Source organism: Eulemur rufifrons, chromosome 23, assembly GCF_041146395.1.
Source record: "Eulemur rufifrons isolate Redbay chromosome 23, OSU_ERuf_1, whole genome shotgun sequence".
NCBI classification, from domain to species: domain Eukaryota; kingdom Metazoa; phylum Chordata; class Mammalia; order Primates; family Lemuridae; genus Eulemur; species Eulemur rufifrons.
The window spans coordinates 2,825,062-2,849,275 of record NC_091005.1 but is presented as its reverse complement, the minus strand read 5'-3'; the positions used below and the strand labels follow the sequence as shown (position 1 = coordinate 2,849,275).

Below are 24,214 nucleotides of genomic sequence, written 5' to 3'. Positions count from 1 at the left end.
CCGGGTTGCCTAGCAGGCTGGAAGTGAAGGCTTATTAACACCCATGAGCAGCTGCCCCACAAGGACCCCACAGCCGCAGCCCTTGGGTGGGCTGGCTCTTGCCTGGTATGAAGCTCTGGTCACCCTCAGGCATGGCTGGCTTCATATATGCCTTTAGGAAATTTTCTGCACTTTCCAAATTAGCTACTTAAACTTGACTGCTGTCCTCGGGCCCCTCAGGATGGGCTGGGATTGGTGGGGCAGGGGTTTCTGCTCTATCCTAAGGAAAACAGAACCAGTCTTTGCCAGCCAGGACCCCGCCCATGTGGCCTTGGATATCAGGTTTCTAAGAAGCAGGACCTGAGACAGGGATTCTGGTGCAGGGGCTTTGGAGGGAAGGCTCTCGGGAGAAGGGGGAGGCAGGACAGGGCAGGGGGAGCCTGGTGAAGAGGTATCTCCAGGCAGACTGGCCTCAGCTTTGTCCCACGGGAGCCTGGAGCATGAATAGCGCCACAAGATTGTTCCCTATACCTTGAGGCAAGGGAGCCAGGCCTTTATACCCTGACACTGGCCAGTCATGAGCTGCAGGCTGCTCTCAAAGGGAGGCGGCAGAAAACTTCCAGGCATTTTCAGGACAGGAGGCCGTCCCCTACCAAGGCAGGTGGGGGCGGGGGCATGGGCCCAGAACTGAGGCTGTGCCGAGTCCTGGACAGAACCTTCTGCTTGTGGATTGCAGCTTCTAGGAAAAAGGAGCCTCAAAGCTGCTGAAACGTTTGAAGTAAACAACAAGTGTATATTGAGTGTGACAAAGAGTTGAGACATATGAGCTTCACCTTCACAAAGTTAATGATCTACTTGCGGAATTTAAAATATAGCTATTCTCATCACCCTGTGCCAGACACCCAGCTCGGTGTTGAGGGGTTTCTGCCTTCGTGAGGTCCGAGATCTCCTAACTGCACCCCACTTTCCACAGTTCCCTGGACCCAAGAGTGCCGCTCACTCCTCCAGCCCTTTGCACCTGCCCTCCCTTAGCCGGGGGTCCCCCCTTATCCTTTCAAACATGCTCACACATCACTCCCCAGTATTTATATATCACAGATAATATCCCAGGGATGCCAAGAAAGTTTAGCATTTTTTTTTTTTTTTAGAAGTTCCTGCAATTTACCAGGCCCACAGAGTGAAAGAGAAAAGTCCCCGGGGCTGCAGAGCTGTGTGTGTGACTCTGAGTAGCAGCAAGCCTGTGCCAGGCACTTATGTACGGCACCCGGGTCACTGTACTGAGACCTCTCCATGCAATGCATCCACAAATCTCCCCCACAACCCTTGGGGCAGGCTCTATTGTGACCCTCATTTCACAGAGGAGGAAAGCAAGGCACAGAGAGGCTACGTGATGTGCCCAGGATCACACAGCTGGCAAGTGGCCAAAGCAAGAGTTGATCTCACACCGTCTTCATACCACGTGTCATTACAGCACGCTGTCCTGAATGAATGATTAAATGCAAGCAACCAGCAAAACCAAAATGACACAAGATCCAAAGACAGGACAGCCCCGTTGTGCCAGTCCCTGCAGCAGGGGAGAAGAGGTGCTGGGACAGGGAGTTCCAAGCGTCTGGCTGTAGATGGTGGAGGTGGTGGTCCAGGATGGGCGCCCCCTCCATGAAGCAGGCTCCTGGGACCCTGTGTTCCTTCCTCCCTTGGGTTCCCACAGCCGAGGGCCAGCCTCTGCTCTCCTTTTATCTCACTATATTGCAATTGCATGTTCACGTGTCCATCTCTCCCGCTTCTGTTGCAGGGCTAGGTCCCACTCACCCCTTTTCAGCCAGAATTGTTTGCCCAGCCTAGAAACTACGCATTTTTCTTGAATAAAGGCAAGGAACAGGATTCAAGACTCCAGAAGCCCCGGTGAGAACACCGCCAGATCCACTCCAGAGGTAGCCAACAAGAAGCCAGTTCCTGGCGCCAGGTCAGAGCGGGAATAGCTGCTCAGCTGACAAGGTACTGACCATGCACTTGCTATTTCCCCTAAGGAGAGGTGGGCTGGGCCTGGAGTCTGAGCTTGAACTTTGCAGACAGGCCCTAAGGGGTCTCAGCCTCCAGAATTACGCAGGATAGGCAGCTTATAGGGGAATGCAAGAAATGTTGAAAAGAGTGATCATGAATTGCAGGAGGACATGTCTGTTGGTGCTGCCCGATGCTCCGCTCCTAGAACCCATAGGTACCTCTGAGCTGGGGGGCGGGAGGAGTGAGCAGTGATCGATTAGCAATGTCTGCCGTGGGCATGAGATGAAAAGTTTAGGCACACATGTTATGTGTTTGCCATCCTCAGTAGCAGAGCTATGGGAGAAGGGAGCTGGGCAGATTACTAGTAACAATAGCAGCTAATATTTATTTAGCACTTAGAATATGTCAGGCACCATGTTAAATGCTTTTCCTGCTCTAACACATTTAATCCTCAAAATAACGCTAGGAGATACATGCTATTATTCTCCCTCTTCTAGAAGGTCAGCTCTACGAGGGCTATAATTTTTCTAATCTGCATTGATTAACAGTGTCCTCAGCTCCTACAGGAGTACCTGGCACATGGCGGGAACTCACTAAGTATTTGCTGGTCAGCAGATTAACTCCCATTTTTGTAGATGAGGAAACTGAGGCCCATAGTGGTAAGTGACTTGCTCAAAGTCATGCAGCTGCTCTGGGGCAGCATATCCAGAAGTTTCTGTGATGATGTCAGTGTTCTGTAATCTGCACTGTCCCGTATGACGGCCACTAACCCACGTGGCTACTGAGGACTTGAAATGTGGTTGGTGCAACCGAGAAACTGAATTTTTAATTTTATGTAAATCTTAACTAATTCAAATTGAAAGTGGAATAGCCCATGTGGCTGGTGGTGACTGTTTTGCTTAGCACAGTTCAGTGCCTCGTCTAGTGTTATCTAGTTCTATATATGAGAGATTTGAAGACTCCAGCAGAGGTGTGGCTTGCTCAGGGGACCTGCTGAGCTTGGAGCTCAGCCAGGTTTGCATCCTTGACATCCTAAGTCCCCAAGCTACTGCATTTTAACAACTGACAGAAAGAGAGACATGCGGTCAGGTCCAGCGTGCCCTGGAGGACCCAGGCTGTGGGCAATGCCAGCCTGGTTAGGGACCTCAGTGGCAACTCTGCGTGAGAACAATTCTAACCCAACAGACCTCACGGCGAGAGTTGGTGCAGGTAACACAAACATACGGGAGCCTCCTACCTGACACCTGGCCCTCCCTCCTCTATGCCGCTCTCTGGGGGCTGGAACCTTCCTTTCCCTCTAATCAAAACATGATCTCTAAAATGTGCTTAGAGCTACAGTATAAATGACTAATAAAAAGTGTCCATTCCAGATGATTTCTATTTTAATGGGAATTAAAGGCTTAAGCCAAAGAACATCTCTCTAATCGGTAGAGTGTCCAGTATCATCAGCAAAAGCTAGTGTTTCCGAGCTTCACGTAACGGGCACTGTTCAAAGCGGGTGACATGCGCTAATTCCTTGAACTCTCATGACAACCCCATGAGAGAAGAACAAGTGCTCCATTTGAAGATGGGGAAACTGAGGCACAATGAAGCTAAGTAGCTGGTCCAGTTCACACAGCTGGGAGCGGCCAGGCCAGGGCTCAAATCCAGGCGGAGCTGGGAGAAAAATATTGGCAAGGAGAAGGAAGGAGGAAGTGGGACGTGCCAACTGAGGGGAGGTCTTTTCCTTTAATCTGATGTCAGGGACCACCCAAGCTCTACACACGCTGAGACTCTGCGGGCATCTGTGGCTTCTCGTCCTCTGGTCTAACAGCTACAAACGCACGGGAGTGTGCGGGCCAAGAATCCCACGTGCAGACGCGATCCAGCTTGGCCCACAGGCCTGCTCTTTTACGCTAGGCTGCGATTTTTCTAGATTACTCAGCCTTTGGAAGGGAATTTGGGCCAAGGACAAACCTTTGGTGAGAAGAACAGGGTGTCTGGAGAACCGGCCCCCTCCTCCTCGCAGCCTCCTCCCTGCAGAGAAAAGTGCTGCGGCTGCAGGCCCAGCTGTTCTGGGGGTGGCCAGGCCTGCGGCTTGGCGACACCCCCTTCCAAACGGTCTCGAGAAGGAGCCAGAGAGATGCTCCTGTCCCTCCTGTGCACCAGGCAGGGCAGCTTGCAGCCCTTCGAGGAGCCTGCCAGTGAGTGTGCTGGTTAACTGGTGAACTGGTTAACGGGTTAACCATTTGAGCGCTGGCATAAGACAGCCTGGGTTCTCAACCCAATTCATGCACTGAGTCACCTAATCATTCAGAACCTCAGTTTGCTCATAGCAGGTGTTCCCTGAAAGTCTGTGGAATGAATGAATGGAGTATATGAATTCACGCAGTAACAGAGACACATATGTCAAGGTACAGAGACAGACCAACACGGAGATTACTTTGTTTGGGGTGGGGACGGGTCCAGGAAGGGCCAGAGACGGGCAAGTAGGGCTTCAGAGTTGACTCTGAAGATGATGCCCAAGTAAGGTTTAGAATGGTGAACGTGTATTTGTCCCCATAGAAAAGGGGACAGCGATCCAGTCTGTGAGAACATGATTTACAGGATCCTCTAGGTCTGCTTTCCCCAACCCCCAGGCCGCAGACTGCTACCGGTCCTTGGCCTGTTAGGGGTCAGGCTGCAGAGCTCCATTGCCCCTCCCCCCATCCATGGAAAAATTGTCTTCCGTGAAACCGGTCCCTGATGCCAAAAACTTTGGGGACCACTGCTGTAGGTGGTTGGTTCCAGGGCTAGTTTTGCCATAACTCCCCTTAATTTAAAAAGATAATTTCTAAACTTTTGTTTCTGAGAAGTTAATGATATTTAATAAAAATCCCAATTACTAAAAGTGAACAACAAAAAGTCCCACAACGTGATGCTTTACAGAGAGAAGAGGGTGTGAGTGGGCAGTGAACTGAACCGGGAACGGGAAGGCCCTGCTCTTACTGTCCCGTTTACAGATGGGGAAACTGAGGCTCAGGAGGCATGTCTCACTCAGAAGACATCGCTGGCGCTTACCTCACGCCAGTCTGCCTGTCCCGTGTGCGTGAGAGGCGCAGTCATTTGATCTCTGCACAAACCCTTGTCACCTCCTTGCTTCCCCCCAGAGGTGACAGTGATGCATCCACACTGGACCTGCAGGACGCGGCCTCTGGGGCCCCACCCAGGGTGCCAAGGGGCCACAGAGTACCCCGCTGGGAACCACGTGATGGCAGCTGGCCAGGCTGAGAGCTGCCTCTGAACAGCAGGGACAGAGAGAGGCCCCAGGATGTGCCTGGGCATGACTACGCCCCACCCTTCTTTTTCCTTTTTTCTGGCCCAACTTCAGTGGCTAAATCTGGTCATGTTTTATGCGGCCCTGAAAGATATCCTCAATCCTTTCAAGAAAAGGAAAGGAATAGAAAAATAGAGAAACAGATTTTGTTTTGTTTTTGTAACAGCATTTTTGGGATGAATTCACATACCATAAAATTCACCCTTTTAAATTGTTTAATATATAATTCCATGGTTTTTAGTAGATTCAGAATTGTGCAATTATCAATACTATCTAATTTCAGAACATTTTCATCACCCCAAAAAGAAATCCCTTATCCTTTAGCAGCCGTCCCCCATCCCCCCAACTTCCCCACCCCTGGCAACTACTTTGTGTCCCTACAGATGTGCCCATTCTGACATCTCAGGGACGTGGGCGCATACAGTACTGTTCTTTCGTATCTGGCTTCTTTCACTTCGTATGATGTCTTCAAGGTACGTTCCGCTGTAGCGTGAGAACTTTGACAATTGAAAGATTTGACTGATGATGGTTATTTGCATTCAACAAATATTCGCTGAGCGCCCACCGTGCCAGCCTTGGGGGTCCAGCCGTGAATAAAACTGACAATAAACCCTGCCCTGGGGGGTTCTAGTTGGGAAGAGGGACACTAAACCAAATGAATAAGTAAATTCATTATAATATTAGACCCTGGATAAGAGCTGAAGTGAAGCTGAAAGCCGGAGGTAGGCGAAGAGCGTGGATGTGGCTTTGAACAGAGCGGTCAGCCGAGGCCTGGCCACCGGGACGTCCCGCCCAGGCTGGAAGGAGGTGAGGAGCAAGGCTGCCACGCGACGCCTCCCGGCCCCCGCCGAGGTCCCGGCACGCAGGTCTGTCCCCCGGGGCCGGGGCCCTCGCCGGTCCCTCCGCGCCCCGCGCCCGGCACGGTGGGCGACACGCAGCGGGCATTTGGTGCCGCGCGGCCGCCGCCTGCCTCGGGGACACGCAGCGAGGCTCGGGGGTCGCGGGGGCTGCGGGCGCGGGGACGCCCGGCCCGGGTCCCGCCCCGCCGCAAGCCCCGCCCCGCGCCGCCTGAGCCCACCTCCCCGCGGCCGCCGCCATTGGCCGCGCGCGCCGCCGCCGCCCTCGGCTCGCACTTCCTGGCGGAGCCATGGCCGCGCTCCCCGCCGGCCCCGCGGCCCCGGCGCCCGGGCCCCGCCGCGCCGCCCGCCCGGCCCGCCCGGCCCCGCCGCCCGGGCGCCCCGCGCCGCGCCCGTAGCGCGCCTCCCAGGTGGGCCTCCGCGCGCCCACCCCGCGGCCGGAGCCGGGGGCGCTGCCGTCCGGGGCGCCGGGGCGCCGGGGCGGGGGCGGGGACGGGCGGGGATCCGAGGGTCCCGGCCCCTGCGAGCTGCGATCCCCGGAGGTCCTTTGTGCTTGGGTGGGTGCAGCGGGGTGGGCAGGAAGGGCGAACCGGGCGCCGCGGCCCTGCGTCCCGGCCACGGCGGGGGTGGGGGAGTGCCGCTGCCCGCGCAGGTGGGACAGGTGCGGCCTGTGCGCCGGTCCCCCGCGCGGCCGCAGGTAAGCGTCCCGCCGTGGGCGCCGGCCTCGGGCGCGCCCCAGCGCCGCCGCCTCGCCGCAGGCTCGAGCCTGCCTGGCGGCCGTTGTGCCGGCGGTTCCGCCAGGGGGTGCCGGCTCCGAGCGAGCGGGTCCCCGGAGACCCGCCGGCGACACCCGGGACGGTGAGTGCCGCCGGGCAGCCGTGTGGATTTCGGCAGCCTAGCGTTTCCTCGAGCGCTGCGGCCGGGAAGGAGCGCCGGGAGGAGGCTCTCTGGGGACCCTCCCGTCCCGGACGTGGCCTCTGTGCCCATGTTTACCAAAAGACCTTTTCCGTGTAAGTTGGGATCGCCACTGCGTTTGTGGGTGGCCTTGACCCTTCGCCTGCTTCCGAAAAGCACAGGAGGCGGCTGACACCCAACACGGGTAGTAGCAGCCCCAGACCACTTGCCGGGGGACAAAGGCAGGCGCCGGTGCCGAGGACTCTGTCCAGAGATCTCGGCCTAGAAAGGAAAGCGCCAGCGTCGGAGGGCGAAACTGAGCCCTGGCGGCTGCCGGAGCTGGTGGAGAGAGAGGACACCTGCTGCTTTCTGCAGTGTGACCTTGGGCGAGCCCCCAAGCCACCCAGCGTGGGTGTCTCGCGGTGGAAGTGATGGTGGCACCTGTCTCAGAGGGTGAAGGCGAAATGAGGAAGTCAGGGGCATGCAGTAGACACTGCTCGAATGCTGGTTTTCTTCCCTTCCCTCTCTGGGCCTCCCAGCAGCCTAGGGGCACTCAGGAAGGCCAGGGGTGGGAACAGCTTGTCATTGTCACAAAGTTGCTAGTTTGTCAAGAGAAATCTAGTTGTCCTTTCCTTCTCCCGGGGGAATTGCACGGGGTGGACTGTGCCTTTATCCATTCCTCCCATGGGAACGCTAGAGCCCCCTCCCTGTGTCCCTGATTATCTTGGAACAGTGCTGACTTTTTGTCACATTGTGGTTTATTAGCAAGGGCTGTTTGTTCAATAGGTAACAAATTGACTCTTCTTGTGAACTCAGGTAGCAGGGGGAAAAATTACCTTTAAAACCTCAGTAACAATATGTGACTTGTGCTAACACTACTAGCTTAATCCTTCTTGTGTGTTCCCACCCATACTCTAACCAATTCCCCTCCCCCTAGCCTAACGCTGTGCTGTTGGTGAGTTGCTTAGCATTTCAATGCTGGTAGAAATGCCTGGTGCACCAGCCCATTCCATAGATTGGACCGTGAAGTTCAGAGAGGTTAACACACTTGCTCAAGTTCATGTTCAAGGCAAGGCTTAGGCCCCAGCAGAGGTCTTCTGCCTGAGGGCTTTTTTTTTTTCTTTTTTAAATGGTGGTATAAGCTAAGGGTTTAGAGGTTGGAATCCCAACTCTGCCAGTTCCTAGCGTGCAGTACTGTGCAAGTTATGTCACCCCACTGCTATCAGCCTCCTCCTGGTGAAATGAGGCTGGTGATAGCACCAGCCCCCTGGGGTCGTGGTAGGGATTAAATGAGTGAAGACACAGAAAAGCACTTAGGACAGTGTCTAGGTTTAAAAGTAAGATAGTCTCAAAGACTGGGCCTCATCCAGTATTGTGTCATGGTGGAGGGCCTAGGTTTGAAGCAGGACAGACCCAGGAGTAAATCTCAGCCACTTACTAGCTTTGTAACCGTGAGAGATCAATATCCTCACCTGTGGAATGTGATAAGTGACATCAGCTGGGCCAAGTATTTGTGGGGGTGGGCGTTAAATGAGACGGGATGTGAAGTCCCTTAGCTTGGTCCCAGGGCCATAGTCTGGGCTCCAAAATGATAACTATCATCATAACCTGGATCTAGCCAAAGGACCTAGTTCAGATCAAGAATCAAAAGGTGGGTAAAAGGACGTGAGCTTCATGACATGATGTTGTGAGATTTCTGATGATGACATGAGTGAAATGTTCTGTCCAGTTCTAACAACCCAGTTCCCAACGCACAGCATAAAAGAGACCTTTGTAGTACACTGTCCTCTCTCTTTCCTCCATGTGACCATTTTCACTCTTGTTGTCCTTGTTATCTGCCAGCAGGGCCTGAAATCAGTGAATGACCTAGAGTTGTGACTACATGCTCAGGAATCCTGTTCTCGTTGCAGGGCTGCGATCTCCTTTGCAATGGAGGGAAGCAGGCAGACGCGGGTGTCTCGGCCCTACAAGATCAGCGAATCGTCAAAGGTCTGTGAGCATTCACTTTTTTTTTTTTAATGGTAGTATAAGCTAAGGGTTTAGAGGTTGGAATCCCAGCACCGCCGGTTCCTGGCGTGCGGTGCTGTGCAAGTCATTTCGCCTCACCTACCACCTGTGCCAACTGCCTGAGAAGTGAGATTGTTTTTCTGATTAACTCATTTCTCATGCGCAGACTGATGTTTATGCCATTCGTATCGCTGTTAATCTCCTTAACAACCAGGAGAGGTAGAAACAGGCAAGGAGGGGAAAGTGTCATAAAATCAGAGAGAGCGGGAAGTGCAAGGGACATTAGAGACACTGTGGCCAGATGTCTTTATTTTTCAGTGGGACATTCCAGAGCTTCCTCTGTGGTACAGTTTAGCTCGTTTATTCCATGCTCCCACCCTAAGAGGGGGATGACACAGGAAAAGAACCAGGGGGTTTCTGTCCCTGCTTGGAGGCTCAAAAACTCCAAGGACCTGTACATTGGAAACCCAGCCTTCGACGTTGTGCGGGGGCAACATAATGTGTATCCCTGGATGTTAGGGGCCTGGAGTCATCTTCCCTGGTCATGACTCTCTAGGACCCTAAGAGCAAGTGAGGGTGGCTTGCCCAGGTCCAGGCTGCCAGGGGTTTGTCCATTTGGAAGTACATACACCCGGCCCCACCCTAGACCTGCCAAGTTAAAATCTGAGAGCAGGAACCGGCCCTTCAGCAAACTCCCTGACGTGATTCGGAGCAGCCTCTGGCCCCGCAGCTGCTATTGACAAAGATCGGGGAGACCTGTTTGTGGGGAGGCTCCCGTGTACAGCTGTCTCCTCGTTATAAATATTAATAAAGCCCTCTTTTCTTTAAGAGTGTCCCTTTTGGGGATTAAATTTTCTAGTTACCTTACATCATGCATTCTCAAAGAGGGAGACATTGGTCCCCAAGCAACTAAAAATTGGTTCTTGGAAATGCAGAAAGAATTTTACTCTTTTATATGTAAAGCACAGCTCTACATGCAGTACACAGGTGGATATTCAGTGCATCTGTGGGGTTAAAATTTTGCTGGGGGACTATTGGGGGGAAATATCCTAAAAGGCTTCTTCGGGGGACCATCAAATGCTGCTTTAGGTAGAGGGAGTTGTGAGCAGCCCGCAGGTTTGAGAAAAAGGGCAAAGAGGTTCTACAGATGTGCATGAAGGAAAAGCGGGGTGTCGTTTTCAAGAGAGGTTGGTTCTCCCGAGAAAGGATCTCCTGTTTCCATTTGAGTTTACTGAGAAGGCTCCTGCCAAGCCCCGCTTTGTCGAGAGAGATCCCAGGAAGGTCTCCCTGCTCTCTCAAAGGAGCTTTGTTTGCAACTTGGCTGTGAAGACAGTGTCGCTTTCTAAGTTTGATAGCACTAGAAATCTTTGTCCCTTGTGCCAGACTCTGGGTTTGTTTCTCTCTGAATGGGAGCTCTCAGGAATAGGGTCTCTACCCTTTGGTTGATGATATTTATGTTTCTAACTTTCTATTTCAAAAAGCGCCCAAATCATAAGCGTACCCTTGAGTTTCTAGACATTAAACACACCCATGTTGCCAGCACTCGGATGGGAAAAAAAAAGAACAGTTCCAGACCCTTCCATCCGATGCACTCAGACAGCCACTCTCACAGCCTCTAACGCTGTGGTTTTGCCCGCTTTTGACCTTTATGTAACTGGAATCGTGGGGTGGGTACTCCTGGGCCTCTGAGTCTCGCCCACCTTGCCGCGCACAGCGTGGTGATGGACGGTGCGTTCTCAGCGCGGCGGAGTCTTCCTGCCGTGGGGCCACCGCCCTCCGCTCATCCAACCTGCAGTGGGGTGGTCCATTTCGGTGCTGAGTTCTCATCTCATGTATGAGACCCCACACGCGCTGCGTTCTCGCCCGTGTCAGCCCCGACCACCTGCGTTCCTCCCTCCCCACCCCACCCCTGGCCTTTCATTGGATGAGGGCACTGAAGTAGGAAATAAACGATTAACACCGTCAGAGAATATGAGGGATGGACGCTTCTAAATCACCCGACATGCTGAAACTGTTACTGATGTCCCTTTAAAATTAAAAATCCCGTTTGTGTGTTTTTTGAAAGTTGTCATCTACGCGGCTATGCTAAAACACCAGGTTGCGGCCGCGACCCAGGTGAGGGATTACTCCTGCCTGCTTAGCATGGAGACCCAGTTCTGGAAACAACGGCTGTTCTTTTCCCCGCGCCCGCTCGCCGGAGCAGATGGCTCCCCGGCAGCTGCAGTCTGGGGCCTTCCCTGCTCCCACCCCGGGCCGTCTCCCTTTCTGTGCAGCAGCCTGGGGTCGTGGGCACCTCCGGCGCAGTGTGGCAGGTCCCGCACCCTCCCCAGCTCGGAGACAACCCGAGGCCCGGGCTGGGCAGAGCGCTACCTGGTTCTCAGGCCGCCGAGCCTTTGCTGCTGCTCGATCACTTGCTGCTCCAGTACTGTGTCATTTCCTTCCTTCAGTGCACGCCAGGGAGGGGGCCCAGGCCCTGCTTAATTAGAAGGCAAAACTAGGCCAGCCCGGTGCTGTCTGTGAGTAGGCAGAATAAACAGAGGTATCCGCAAGCGAGGCCTGGGAAAGCCTGCCTGTGACGGAATGCACGCGGCGGGGCCTGGCCCTCTGAGCTTGGAAGGGAGGGAAGCGTTAGGTAATATCTGTTGGCACCCTCCACGGGTTGTGAGGGCATTGCCCACTTCTGTAGCGTGGCCAGGGCGCTGACGTCGGCATTGGCTGGATGTGGAAGGACCGTGGGGAATAAAGTTTCTCAATGGCAAAGGCACCAGCAGCAGTAAGGAGTGGATTTGAAAGGGAAGAAAAAAAAATAATACGACCCGCTATTGCAGGACATATGTTGAGAAGTAATTTATAAGAATTCAGGGAAGGGGCTGGGCATAGTGGCTCACGCCTGTAATCCCAACACTCTGGGAGGCCGAGGCGGGAGGGCTGCTTGAGGCCAGGAGTGGGAGGTTGCAGTGAGCTAGGCTGATGCCACTGCACTCTAGCCCCAGGGAAAGAGCAAGACTCTTTCTTCAAAAAAAATCCGCAAAATTTCAGGAGGTGCTTGCCAGCCACAAAGCTGCTAGCCCCTGATCAGCCACAAGCCCTCGCTCCATTGTTCCCTCCCCTCCACGTTTCCCGTTTCCAGGCTTCACACCCAGCCAGTTCTTTGCCTCAGTCTCCCTTGCACAGACCAGCTACCTGTGTGATATTTTTGAATGGTCTGTTTCTCCCTACGTTGAATTTTCTTGTTTGTTTTTGTTTCACAGTGATCAAATAAAACAGTGTCAGTATCCCGAAAGCATGGTTGGTCAGGATTTAGAAACTGTCGTCTGGGCATGATGTATCTTTGTATCCCCAAAAGCACGTGGCAGGCACATAGCCCTCAATAAGTGTCCACCAACTTAAGTTTATTGAATTAATTAATCATAGTAAATATTCATATTAATTAATCTGTTGATTCCAGCATAGCGTGGTGATTAAGGGTTGGGCTCTGGAATCAGGCCTAGGTTCGAGCCTCAGCCCTGCTACGCAGCCGCTCCGGGACTTTGGGCCTGTGTCTTAGTCTCTCTGAACCTCAGTGTTCCTCCTCTGGAAATGGGGATAATAGCAGATGTTCCCTCGGGGGGTTATTGTGGTGCCCTAGTGAGAGTGCGTGTCCAGTGTGCGGCACACGTGATCTGCCGGAAGAAGACAGCGTTCCCGTGCTTTACATACAGTAGATTTCCTTTATTCCTGGCAATAGCCGGGAAAGCCGCGTTTCTCAAAGTAGGATCCCCAGAGCACCTTAGTCCAGATGTGTAACCTCTCTGGGACCTGCCACCTCCTTGGACTGACCAGTAAAACCTGCGGGGCAGGTGTGGGGGGTCACGCTCTGTAGCATGACGGTGCGCCAAGCACTTTATAAGGCACAGAGAAAGCCGCCTTCCTCAGAGCAGAGCCCGGTGGGGTTGACAGCCAGAACAGCCAACGTGTCTCAAGCTCCGCTTGGGCCCAGCTCTGGGCCGTGTTCCGTCTCAGTGACCCCCAAACCCACGTGGGAAACACCCACATCCTCCCTTGTGAGAGACGAAACGGCGGCTCCCAAGGTGGCCGTGGCTTAGCCAAGACTGCACAGCTAGGAAGCGGCAGCGCCGGGGTTCAGACCCAGATCCCGGCTGATTTTGGAGGCTACGCCGCGAGCGACTCCACTTCCCGCATTGGACAGCGTTTCAAACCCATCTGTCATGACCTGTGGTTGCAAAGAAAGAAAGAGGGAGAGGGAAGGAGAGAAGAAAGAAGGGAAGTTTTTAGGAATTCTGTTTATAAAGAAGGAAGAGGAGCAGGAGAGAGAAAGCAAGTTTTTAGGACTTGGATTTATAAACAAAAAAGAAAGGAAAGAGAAGGAAAAAAGCATGCATGTAATACATACACACACACAGAAACACCTTTACTTCCTGCGATGCCCTCCGACACGGCATCTGATTTCCTGTTCTCTTTTATTCCGTTTCACTTAAAATGCTGGTCGAGGCCGGGCGCGGTGGCTCACGCTTGTAATCCTAGCACTCTGGGAGGCTGAGGCGGGAGGATCGCTCAAGGCCAGGAGCAGGAGGTTGCAGTGAGCTGTGATCGCCCCACTGCACTCCAGCCTGGACAGCGGAGGGAGACCCCATCTCAGAATAAAATAAAATAAAACGCTGGTCGGGCCCCACTGGACTGGTCCCAGCTCTGATCAGGTGTGCTCCTTGTCCCTGACGTGCCTTCTCCGTCGCAGGTGTACCGCTGGGCCGAGCACTCGAGCACGGTGCTGCAGCGGCTCAACGAGCAGCGTCTCCGCGGCCTCTTCTGCGACATCGTCCTGGTGGCCGACGAGCAGCGGGTGCCGGCCCACCGCAACCTGTTGGCCGTGTGCAGCGACTATTTCAACTCCATGTTCACCATCGGCATGCGGGAGGCCTTCCAGAAGGAGGTGGAGCTGATCGGCGCCTCCTACATCGGGCTCAAGGCCGTGGTGGACTTCCTGTACGGCGGCGAGCTGGCGCTGGACGGCGGCAACATCGACTACGTCCTGGAGACGGCGCACCTGCTGCAGATCTGGACGGTGGTGGACTTCTGCTGCGACTACCTGGAGCAGGAGGTGAGCGAGGACAACTACCTGTACCTGCAGGAGCTGGCCTCCATCTACAGCCTCAAGCGGCTGGACGCCTTCATCGACGGCTTCATCCTGAGCCACTTCGGCACGCTGTCCTTCACGCCCGACTTCCTGCAGAACATCTCCATGCAGAAGCTGTGCGTGTACCTGAACAGCAGCGAGGTGCAGCGGGAGTGCGAGCACGACCTGCTGCAGGCCGCCCTGCAGTGGCTCACGCAGCAGCCCGAGCGCGAGGCCCACGCCCACCAGGTGCTGGAGAACATCCACTTCCCGCTCATCCCCAAGAACGACCTGCTGCACCGCGTCAAGCCGGCCGTGTGCTCGCTGCTGCCCAAGGAGGCGGGCTGCGAGGGCTTCATCGAGGAGGCGGTGCGCTACCACAACAGCCTGGCGGCCCAGCCCGTCATGCAGACCAAGCGCACGGCGCTGCGCACCAACGAGGAGCGCCTGCTGTTCGTGGGCGGCGAGGTCTCCGAGCGGTGTCTGGAGCTCAGTGACGACACCTGCTACCTGGACACCAAGAGCGAGCAGTGGGTCAAGGAGACGCCCCTGCCGGCCCGGCGAAGCCACCACTGCGTCGCCGTGCTGGGGGGCTTCATCTTCATCGCCGGCGGCAGCTTCTCACGGGACAACGGAGGGGATGCGGCCTCCAATCTTCTTTATAGGTATGACCCCCGCTGTAAACAGTGGATCAAGGTGAGATTAAAGCCGGATTATTTCTTTACTCTTGAGGCCTCTCTTGCTGTCCTGAACCTAGCCTTGACCTCCCCTTCCTGCTCTCGGGCCTTGACTGTCCTGCTTCTGAACGGGGTGTGACGATAAAGGGATGAGAACGTTACTCCCACCCTCCCCCAGGACACACCTGGTCGGGGTGGGGGGCTGAGCGCCCGCCCCTTGACGGGTTGGTCCCGTGAAGCTTTCTGCACAGATGGGAGCGGTCTGCGTCTCTGCTGTCCGATGACGTAGCCACCAGCCACATGTGGCCATGGAGCACGTGAAGTGTGGCCAGTGCTACCGAAGAACTGACTTTTCAATTTTATTTCATTTTAACTGATTCACACGTAAACGGCCACACGCGGCTCGTGACTACCGCATTGGATAGCGCTGGTCCAGAGGTTTGATCCATTGTTCAAACAATGTCCCCTGTGTCTCGGAGTCTCCACCGGGCTCCTCTTTGGGAGAGGTTTTGGGAGCTAGAATAGTATAAGGAAGCCGCAGAGGCTCCCAGCTGGCCCATGGGCAGGTTCGCGGCCTGATTCTGGGAAGAGTGGGGACCTTGATCTCAGACCTGGGGTCGCATCGCAGCTTGACTGAGCCGGAGCTGGGGGATCCGGGTCCTTGCCCTCCAAATTTCAGACTCCTCCTCTGGGAATACGTGTGGGACCCTGGCCTTCTAGAGTCTGGGGTGGGTGTGGCTCACGTGCACTGGCAGAGCCCTGGCTGGGGAAGGCCTCTCCGTTCTCCAGGACGCCTCTCCCGACCGCCACCCTGAGAATCCGTCTCAGTCTTTATACTCACACCTCAGCGGTTTTTACTTAATTGTGTTTTTCTGAGCTCAAAACTCAGTCGGAACGGACTCCAGGTGACCTTTCGATTTTACTCTCAAAATCTAAAACCTCCCTCCGAGGTCTAAGTCTCAGCACCGGAAAGAGCCTGTCCTCCCAGGCTCTGCAGCCGCGGCCACCATGTGCCGGGCTTCCTGCGGGACCGTGTTCATTGTGTGTTCTGCTTGGATTCGTTTAAAAAAAAAAAAAAAAGCTGGGTCTGCTACTTTTAATTTCTTGTGAGTGCCACTTTCTGCTCTGTTGACATGAGTGGTGATCAGCATTAAGTTTCTAAAATACCTGGTGGGGGGGGAGGGGAAATATGAATTTTTATTTCAGCAAAACCACTGAGCCAGCAGTTCTGAACTGCGTATCCTGCGGAATTCTAGCCCACAGGGTCAGCCGTGTGGCCAAGCAAGTTCGGGGAGCCACGTGTCTCCCTCCCCCTCCTGGGGGTTCAGGGTGTCTCAGGGAAACCTCAGGGGCTCTGAGAAGTCCCGCCTGAAGGACCCCTGTTTCCTCCAGTGTCACTGCCGCTCCCGCACTCGCTTGGCCACCGCCCCGCCCTCCTGGGCTGCGTGTTCAGCAGACACGCGTGGAGAACTCGGGGCCGGGCACTGCCTGGGTCGGGGAAGGGAAGGCACAGGTGTCTCGTCTCCGCAGGTGGCCTCCATGAACCAGCGCCGCGTGGATTTCTACCTCGCCTCCATCGAAGACATGCTGGTGGCCGTCGGGGGCCGGAATGAGAACGGAGCGCTCTCGTCGGTAGAGACGTACAGTCCCAAGACCGACTCCTGGTCCTACGTGGCCGGCCTGCCAAGGTGACCGGGGGCTCTGTGGCAGGCTTTTCAAACGGGACGTTTTTATGGGATGCAGTTCAGTCCTCTGCACTCTCTGGGCATTGTGGCCTCCGATTCCAGGGAAAAGGTCTCCTGGCTCGTCAACAACAGAGGGTTGCCGTGAGAGGCAGGGGTGGGGGCGCGGTGGTGAAGAGCCGGCTCTGCCGCCAGGGCGCACCCACAGCTGCCCGGTCTGTTCTGTTCCTGAGTTCTAGAGGGCACGTACTGAGCTCAGATGGGGGGTCTCCCCGAGTCTGGGCAGGAGGCGTCCAAAGAGGTGGGGCGTGTCTGTCCTAGATCTAAGACCGCGCGTGTCTTCAGCCCCACACGCTTTGCTTCCTCCTCTGTGGAGTGGGGCGATAGGGATTCCCGCCGCAGAGCACCGCCGTGAAGCCCTGGTGTGGCACCTCGCACACAGGGCATGCTCTGGGCTCAGTGGCTCTTGCTCTTCCCAGTCCTGCCAGTATCCCGGTGTACGTTTATTGAGCATTTATTACCAGCACGGGAGTAGCGGAAGGTGCGCACCATTTATTTTACAGGTTCCCTGTTGCTGCACCCAAAAGAACACTTCCCAACCACTCATGCTGTGAAACACATGCAGGTGTCTTGGGGACGTTGTCCCCAAGAGTTAGAAGAGTGTACAGGGTAAGCGCCCACGTTTTAAAGTCATGGTTGAGGCGCGAATCCCAGCTCCTCCAGTTCCCAGACGGCTACCTTTGAGGAGAGGTTCCAGGAAGCCGGTGGGTTGATCCCGGGGTACCTGTTATTAGATGATTTGACAGTCTTCATAGTAGCCGTGGATTGCTGTGTGACCCCGGGCCAGGTGCTTTATGTGCTGTCCCTTGGTAGCCACGGTAACCTGCTGGGGCAGAGGTGGGCCCCTGTGTAACTTACCATCTGACCCGGGAGGACGTGGATGGGGCGGGGCAATGGTATCAATTCTGCCCATGTCCCAAGGCTACCCGGGACCCGTGATCTCCCTGCGCTCAGGGGCTCTGTCATCCCGTCTCACAGATGGGAAGTGAAGCTTCGTGATAGCGCTAATGACATCTGCTGTCATCCCTTTCTCTGGGCCAGCCCTGTGGTCCGTGTGCCTTAAATACCACAGCAACCCTGTTATCATATTTTCTTTCTAAAAGGACTTTAGGAGTTGGAGTAAACACAATCCATGACGCTGTCGTCCTTAGTGCGTGCATGTCCCACATTTGTTTAATTTACTTACTCATATCTTTTTTTATTTATTGGCTTGTTTGTATAATGGGGCCTCCATGAAACCACGGCCCAGTCCCGGAGCCCGGACATTGAAGGGTCACCTGAGAATGTGCTTCTGTGACTATTGCTCCAAATGCTTTGCCCTCCTGTCCCCTGCCTCCCGGCTAAGGAACCACTATTTTGAATTTCATGACAATGTTCCATTGGCTTTTTTTAAGGCTTTGTTTGCACTTTTTTTCCCCTTTTCAGTAGACTTCAGTTTTTAGAGCAGTTTTGGGTTTGCAAAAAATTGAGCAGGAAGTACAGAGCGTTCCTGCACAGCCTCTCCTGGCGCACACGCAGTTCCCCTGTTATTAAGGCCTTGCCTTGCGTTGCTGCGCTACAAGTGATGCTGCAGGTCGTTACAAGTGATGCACCAATATTGATACATTGTTATTAACTGAAGTCCCTGGTTTACATTAGGGTCCACTCTGCTGCATGGTTCTATGGGTTTTGGCAAATGCATAATGACACGTGTTCACCGTTACAGTATCATACAGAATAGTTTTGTGGCCCTAAGAAATCCCTCTTGCTGTCCCTGTTCACCCCACATCCTCCGTCCAACGGCCCCTGGCATCCACTGGTTTTGCTATCTGTATAGTTTTCCCTTTTCCAGAACATAGTCACAGTGAGAATTGCATTTTATGTGCTATTCTCTCTGATACGTAATTTGATCGGGCCCACATGTATGCCTAAAACAGCATATTGTTTTAGTTGTTTTCAGCCATTATGAGAAGGATGACAGCCCTGTGATTATACCCATTTCCCAGATGGGACAGTGGAGATTCAGAGAAGGGCAGAACTGGGATTCCAGCCCAGGTGGCCTGACTGCAGAGCTGCCCCTTTACCTGCCTGGCCACTTCTTGTCTAATGACAGCTGCCATCTCCAAAGTGTTTGTGGGGTGCCTGCTGCCTGTCTTATCTCCTGAAATCCTCACGACCCCCAAGAGGGCAGGTTGCTCCCATTTTGCAGAAGAGACAACTGAGGCCCCGGCACAGCACTGAGCTCCCTCTCTGTCCGTCGGTCTCTCTGCAGGTTCACGTACGGCCACGCGGGCACCATCTACAAAGACTTCGTGTACATCTCGGGGGGCCACGACTACCAGATCGGCCCCTACCGCAAGAACCTGCTGTGCTACGACCACCGGACGGACGTGTGGGAGGAGCGGCGGCCCATGACCACGGCCCGCGGCTGGCACAGCATGTGCAGCCTGGGCGACAGCATCTACTCCATCGGGGGCAGCGACGACAACATCGAGTCCATGGAGCGCTTCGACGTGCTGGGCGTGGAGGCCTACAGCCCGCAGTGCAACCAGTGGACCCGCGTGGCGCCGCTGCTGCACGCCAACAGCGAGTCGGGCGTGGCCGTGTGGGAGGGCCGCATCTACATCCTGGGCGGCTACAGCTGGGAGAACACCGCCTTCTCCAAGACCGTGCAGGTGTACGACCGCGAGGCCAACAAGTGGAGCAAAGGCATCGACCTGCCCAAGGCCATTGCCGGCGTGTCGGCCTGCGTCTGTGCCCTGAAGCCGCGGCTGGAGGACAAGAAGAAGAAGGGCAAGGGCAAGAGGCACCAGGACCGGGGCCAGTGACCCGCCGGTGCCCGCCCGGGCCTCGGCCACTGCCAGCTCCCGCGCGTCTGCAGACCAGCGGCGGCCGCTCCGATCCTGGCGACATCATGTGCTACTTAGCAGCTTTTTTTACTTTTCTGATTCCTGGTATTTCTATGATATCACAGTAACCGATTAAATATTATATGTAACTTTACATATCTTGCTTGAATAATTACACCTGGGCCCAGGCAGTGAAGAACTTTTATCTGTGCAGGTCTCCGTCCCCCTGGGTCCCCCTCACCGTCCCCCGACAGTCGCCAGCACACGGGTAATGTAAGGATGTTTGTAATGACACCCAGAGCCTCGACGCCTCGTCCAAGCCACCCCAAACCAGGCTGAGCTTTTAAAAATACAGGTTCCTGGGCCCCACCTCAGAATTGTCACATCCAGAGCTGGCAGGATGGGCGATGGAGGCTGCTCAGAAACTGTGTTTTAACCAGTTCTTGGGGTTCGGAGCATCAGCCACATTTGGGAATCGCTGGTGAGGTCAAGTGTGTTTACAAATGAGGGCACAGAGACTCCCCCAAGAGGGTGAGTGAGTGACCGGGGGTCACGCCACTCCCTACGCTGGCAGGTGAGACTCGGGGACTCCCTGGCAGGACGCTGTGCTGAGATTTTCATATCGGGTGTATGTTGTCTCTGAATAATCCCAGTTTTCTGGGTTGGCAATCTTCCTGAATTGTAAAGGTGATAGGTAACCAAGAAAGAAAGAAAAAAGGCATGAAGCTCTCTATAAACATTATTCTGTAATTTGTGCTTTTTTTATCCTTTTCTTCCTTTTTTTCTTTTTCCCAACACACTGTCTGTATAGTACTGATGTACTGAGCCCCCAAATCCACGTTTGCTTCTCAGGAAAGGAAAAGTGAGCACCCTAGAATCTGCGGTTGTTTTCTGCGAGTCTTTGTCTGAGATGCTGTTGACAGCTCCCACACAGATGAGGACCTGTGGATCCCTAAGAAGGTCGCTGGCCGTCTCCCCCGACGCCAGCAATGGGTCCTGGTCCCAGTTACCTGCTACTAAGTAGTTTTGTGCTGCCAGGCAAGTTCTTTAACAAATCTCCATGTGTTCCCTCCACTCCTTGAGCAACAGGGTTGGAGTGAGGTGAGATAATCTCTGGGCTCCTGTCAGGGGAGAAGAGCTTTCAATATAAGCTGTGAATACGTGTTGGGCACCTCCTTTTGAGATGGGTAACTGCCCTGTACTGACTCCTGCAGAAGTTTCTAGAACAGGTATCGATAGTGCATGACCTTAGAGAGCTCTCAGGCGGCGGCCTGCACCGAGGTGCAATGCAGAGTCCCCTGGGAGGGTAGGATTGGTATCAGTTTCGATCTTGAGCCAAGGAAGGCATTTATGGTCTGTACCTCAGCAAAGATCTGATTGCAGAGATGAGAAGACGGCAAGATGTCTTGTTAACATTGATATTGGAATGAGAAAATCCTGGTTAACATTTATTTCCGTTTCTTTTGTGTCTTTGCTGCATGTCCTTTCCGTTTCTTTCAAGGCTGACTGTGATGTCCATGGGTCTGTGTTTGCAGTTATCCAGGAGAGGAGAGGAGCAGTTTGGGGGTTGAAAGCTTCAGTGCCCAAGTTACTGCCCTCTTGTTGCTAGTTAGGTGCGCAGTCTACATATTTAGCTAGTTACTTGCATGTGGAAGCCTCTGGAGGCTTGCAAAATGTTGAGAGGTTCTGCAAAGCATACAAACAAATCAGAAAGCTTGGAGCCCTGCAACACTCCAGCGTATTAAAGGCTCTGAGAAGTCCTGCATTCATTGTTAACCTTCCATCAACCTGGCATTTCCAAACTTCTTTGAGCCCAAAACTCTTTTTTTGTCTCGTATCTAGTCCCAGACCTTCACAAAACATGTTTTGCAGAACTTCGGGCAACTTTGGGATTGCTCACCCCCATCTTGCTCTGGGAAAGGTTTTGTTTCTTGAAGACCCTTCAGAAGGCACAGCATGGTGTGGCATATGTGGGCTGTTCTCCCGAGCTCGGCCCGGGTCATGGACAAACAGGTGGTTCTTCAACCAGCATCTAGGGGCAGGCCAGGGAGAACAGATAAAGTCTGAGTGATTTGGGGAGCAGGATGGCTTTGACCTTGGAGAGAGGAGAGCCATTGGTTTTTAGCCTAAGCCAGCTCTTGTTATGTTCTGCTATTGGGACTTGTCCCTAGATACATGTGAGGTGCTGGCCTCTATTCTGATTTTCTTGTACCTGGTGGGTTCCATACGATGTCCTGCACCTTATATTTTGTGATCTTTCCTGACACTATTAATTTGCAGTTTGTAATTTACATGGCTTCGAATCTAATATTAATAAGGATGAAAACGTTCCTTTAAAGGGAAGATGGATGAGTAAGTTCTGTCTCGTGGACCAACTCCTAACAGTGGGTGGTGGCCATGCAGAAAGGTTTTTGAGCTTGCTGGAGTCCCCAGACAGGCTCCAGAGAGCCACGGGGTGGCACCTGGGCCAGGGTTTCGTGACCCGTGTTTTTAAGTTGAAAACTCACTCTGCTGTGCAGGCCAGCTAAAAATGGAAGAACGTGGTTTTTATCTGAGATGGGCGGGGCTTGGGGCTGTGCTCAGCAGGGGCTGTTCTCACTGTGCACTCGCGGCCGTGCGGTTTCACGCTGGACCGAGTTCGTGCGCGCCGCCCTCGGAGATGAAAACGGCTACTTTGCCGTTGTGTTGTTAAACCGTCAGAGCTCCAAGCTGTTCCCTGGAACTTCGAGAACACCTGGATTGTTTTTGTTAATCTTTCAGAATAAGTATGGCAGGCTTTTATTTAGGTTTGGATTTTTCTGATTTTTAAAGAATTAGAGTTTTAACTTCATAGTAGTTGTAGGTTTGGGGTTTGATCCTCACCCAAGTGGGAATCCTGTTTGCTTAAGACGTAAGTGTGATGGCAGCAGGGAAGGAGAGTAGAAAGCTGACTAATCCTTGTCACTCGGAGGGGTCTTTCTGCTGCTTAAGATACACACAGATTTTCTTTTCAACTTACCTGTACTTAGCACTCAGCTGGCATTTTTAACATTCTGCCCTTTTCGGAAGACGACCAGGTAGGACTTCTAGACCTTGATCTGAGCAGAGCCACATGTGAGTTCTGAATGTCCCTCCCCCCACCGCTTCGTGATAAGCTGACCACGTGGTGACTTAGTAGAGACCCAGAAGCTAACCCTAAGGGGCGTTCGGTTTGGGGGCGGGAACCCAGATGACAAGGGGAAGTGGAGTCCTCTTCTGGAGTCCAGGGTCCTACTCTGCGAGTTCGGGTGCGTTAACCTGAGGTTCAAAGTACTTCATCCCCTAAGCCAAGAGTGACCTTTCAGTGATTTGTAGCCATGTGGAAAGTGAAAGAGGACCCCCTACGGCCCCCGCAACCCCGTGTAGAATTCCTGACCTTCATGCTTTCCCCTGGGCCTCCCCGGGGTAGCAGCACCCCACGGGCCTGTGGCTCTCAGAGCTAGTGGGTAGACTCAGCCCACTGGTCCCCATCCTGGAGGGACAGCGGCAGCTGAGGTTCGGGCCTCCTGGTGTCCCCATGGATTCTGAGTGCCCCCGAAGGGGAGAAGTGGGGGTGTCACCCCAGCCTCCAGGATAAACCCTGGCGTGTGGGGCAGCCCCCGCCCGGGCACCTGGAGACTGACTTGTGCATCTGCCGAGCCCGGCAGTTTTTAGAGTTTTTTGAAATGTTTTGATACTTTTTTGATACAATTTGCTAATAGCCGTTTTGTAGAATGCCTGCCCGGTTTTCCATCTTATCCCCTGCCTCCAGCGCCTTGATTTGTGCTGGACAACAAATGTCCTGTGGTCAGCGCCAGGACCTCGGCTCACGTGGCTTTGTCTTGGATCTTGCCCTTCCCTGCGGCGGATCTCATAGAACTCTGGAATCGTGCGAGGTCACACAGCCCGTGAGTATGACCATCTTAGGCCCCCAGCTGATTTGCCAAGAGGACACTTTAACTCCCCTAAGAGGTTCTGCGCTTCTTCCAAAGCTCCTACCTCAGCGGTGTGCACAGACTCGGAGAGACACCTGAGGCCGGTCCTCACCCCACCTTTCTCAGACGGCTCATTTCTCCATCAGATACACGGCTGGGGGCCCGGGATCCTGGTCTACGCCCATCCGTTCTTTCTTTTAAATAAATCTTAACATGAAATCCTTAAAAGCAGAGACAGCAAACCATTCTTGCACTTTATAGAATCATTGTCTATAGACGTTGTTAATTTCTTCGTCTTTTTTTTTTTTTTTTTAACATGAACAGAATTTGTGGCTTCTGAGGGTGTTTGGGGGTCTTGAGAAATTGTCCATTGGTTGCCTTAGTTAAAAGAGTTGAATGAATGTACAAATTTCAGTGGCAGAGGGGACAAACCCTTCCATGTGTCTATTTTCTTTGAGAAAAGAAACTCCACCTTTTCAAAGCTGCTTGAAGCCATCTTGACAGGTTGCTTGTAACGTAAGGAAGAGTAACGTCCTTGGGATCAGACGAGGGTGGCCCCCTTTCAAAATCAGTGAGATATTTGAGGATTAAGTAATTCACTGGGTACGTTCTGGCTACTAATGTTACTGAAATCTGTAATTATGTTTCTTTTAATTTGTTGCTTTTGTATTTGTAATTTTATGACATTCAAAATTTTTCTGTCTTACCTCTTTTTAATTAATTTTCTGCATGTTGCTTTTTTTCCTCTTTGTTTTTAATTCCATACAGAGTATTCAATTCTTGAAACACATTAAAATAATTTGCCTGCAAAGGTATGGTTTATAATTATATTCCTAGCCTTGTGTGGTTATTGTAACGATCTCTGGTCCAATTTTCTTTGCCCATCTGA

General features: G+C 53.5%; 1 protein-coding gene across 2 annotated transcripts; it reads left to right on the top strand.

The window, feature by feature from the left end:
• Positions 1-6,493: 6,493 nt before the first annotated feature.
• Positions 6,494-23,902, top strand: KLHL36 (kelch like family member 36). 2 transcript variants are annotated; one of them, XM_069497956.1, is made up of 5 exons: positions 6,494-6,542; positions 8,937-9,015; positions 13,769-14,842; positions 16,354-16,511; positions 18,817-23,902. In XM_069497956.1, exons 2-5 carry the CDS (start codon positions 8,956-8,958, stop codon positions 19,370-19,372), a joined length of 1,848 nt encoding a protein of 615 aa, XP_069354057.1. In that variant the 5' UTR covers positions 6,494-6,542; positions 8,937-8,955; the 3' UTR covers positions 19,373-23,902. The 2 variants fall into 2 exon arrangements, with proteins under 2 accessions (XP_069354057.1, XP_069354058.1); XM_069497957.1 differs by lacking the exon at positions 6,494-6,542 and adding an exon at positions 6,636-6,689.
• The last annotated feature ends 312 nt before the right edge of the window (positions 23,903-24,214 follow it).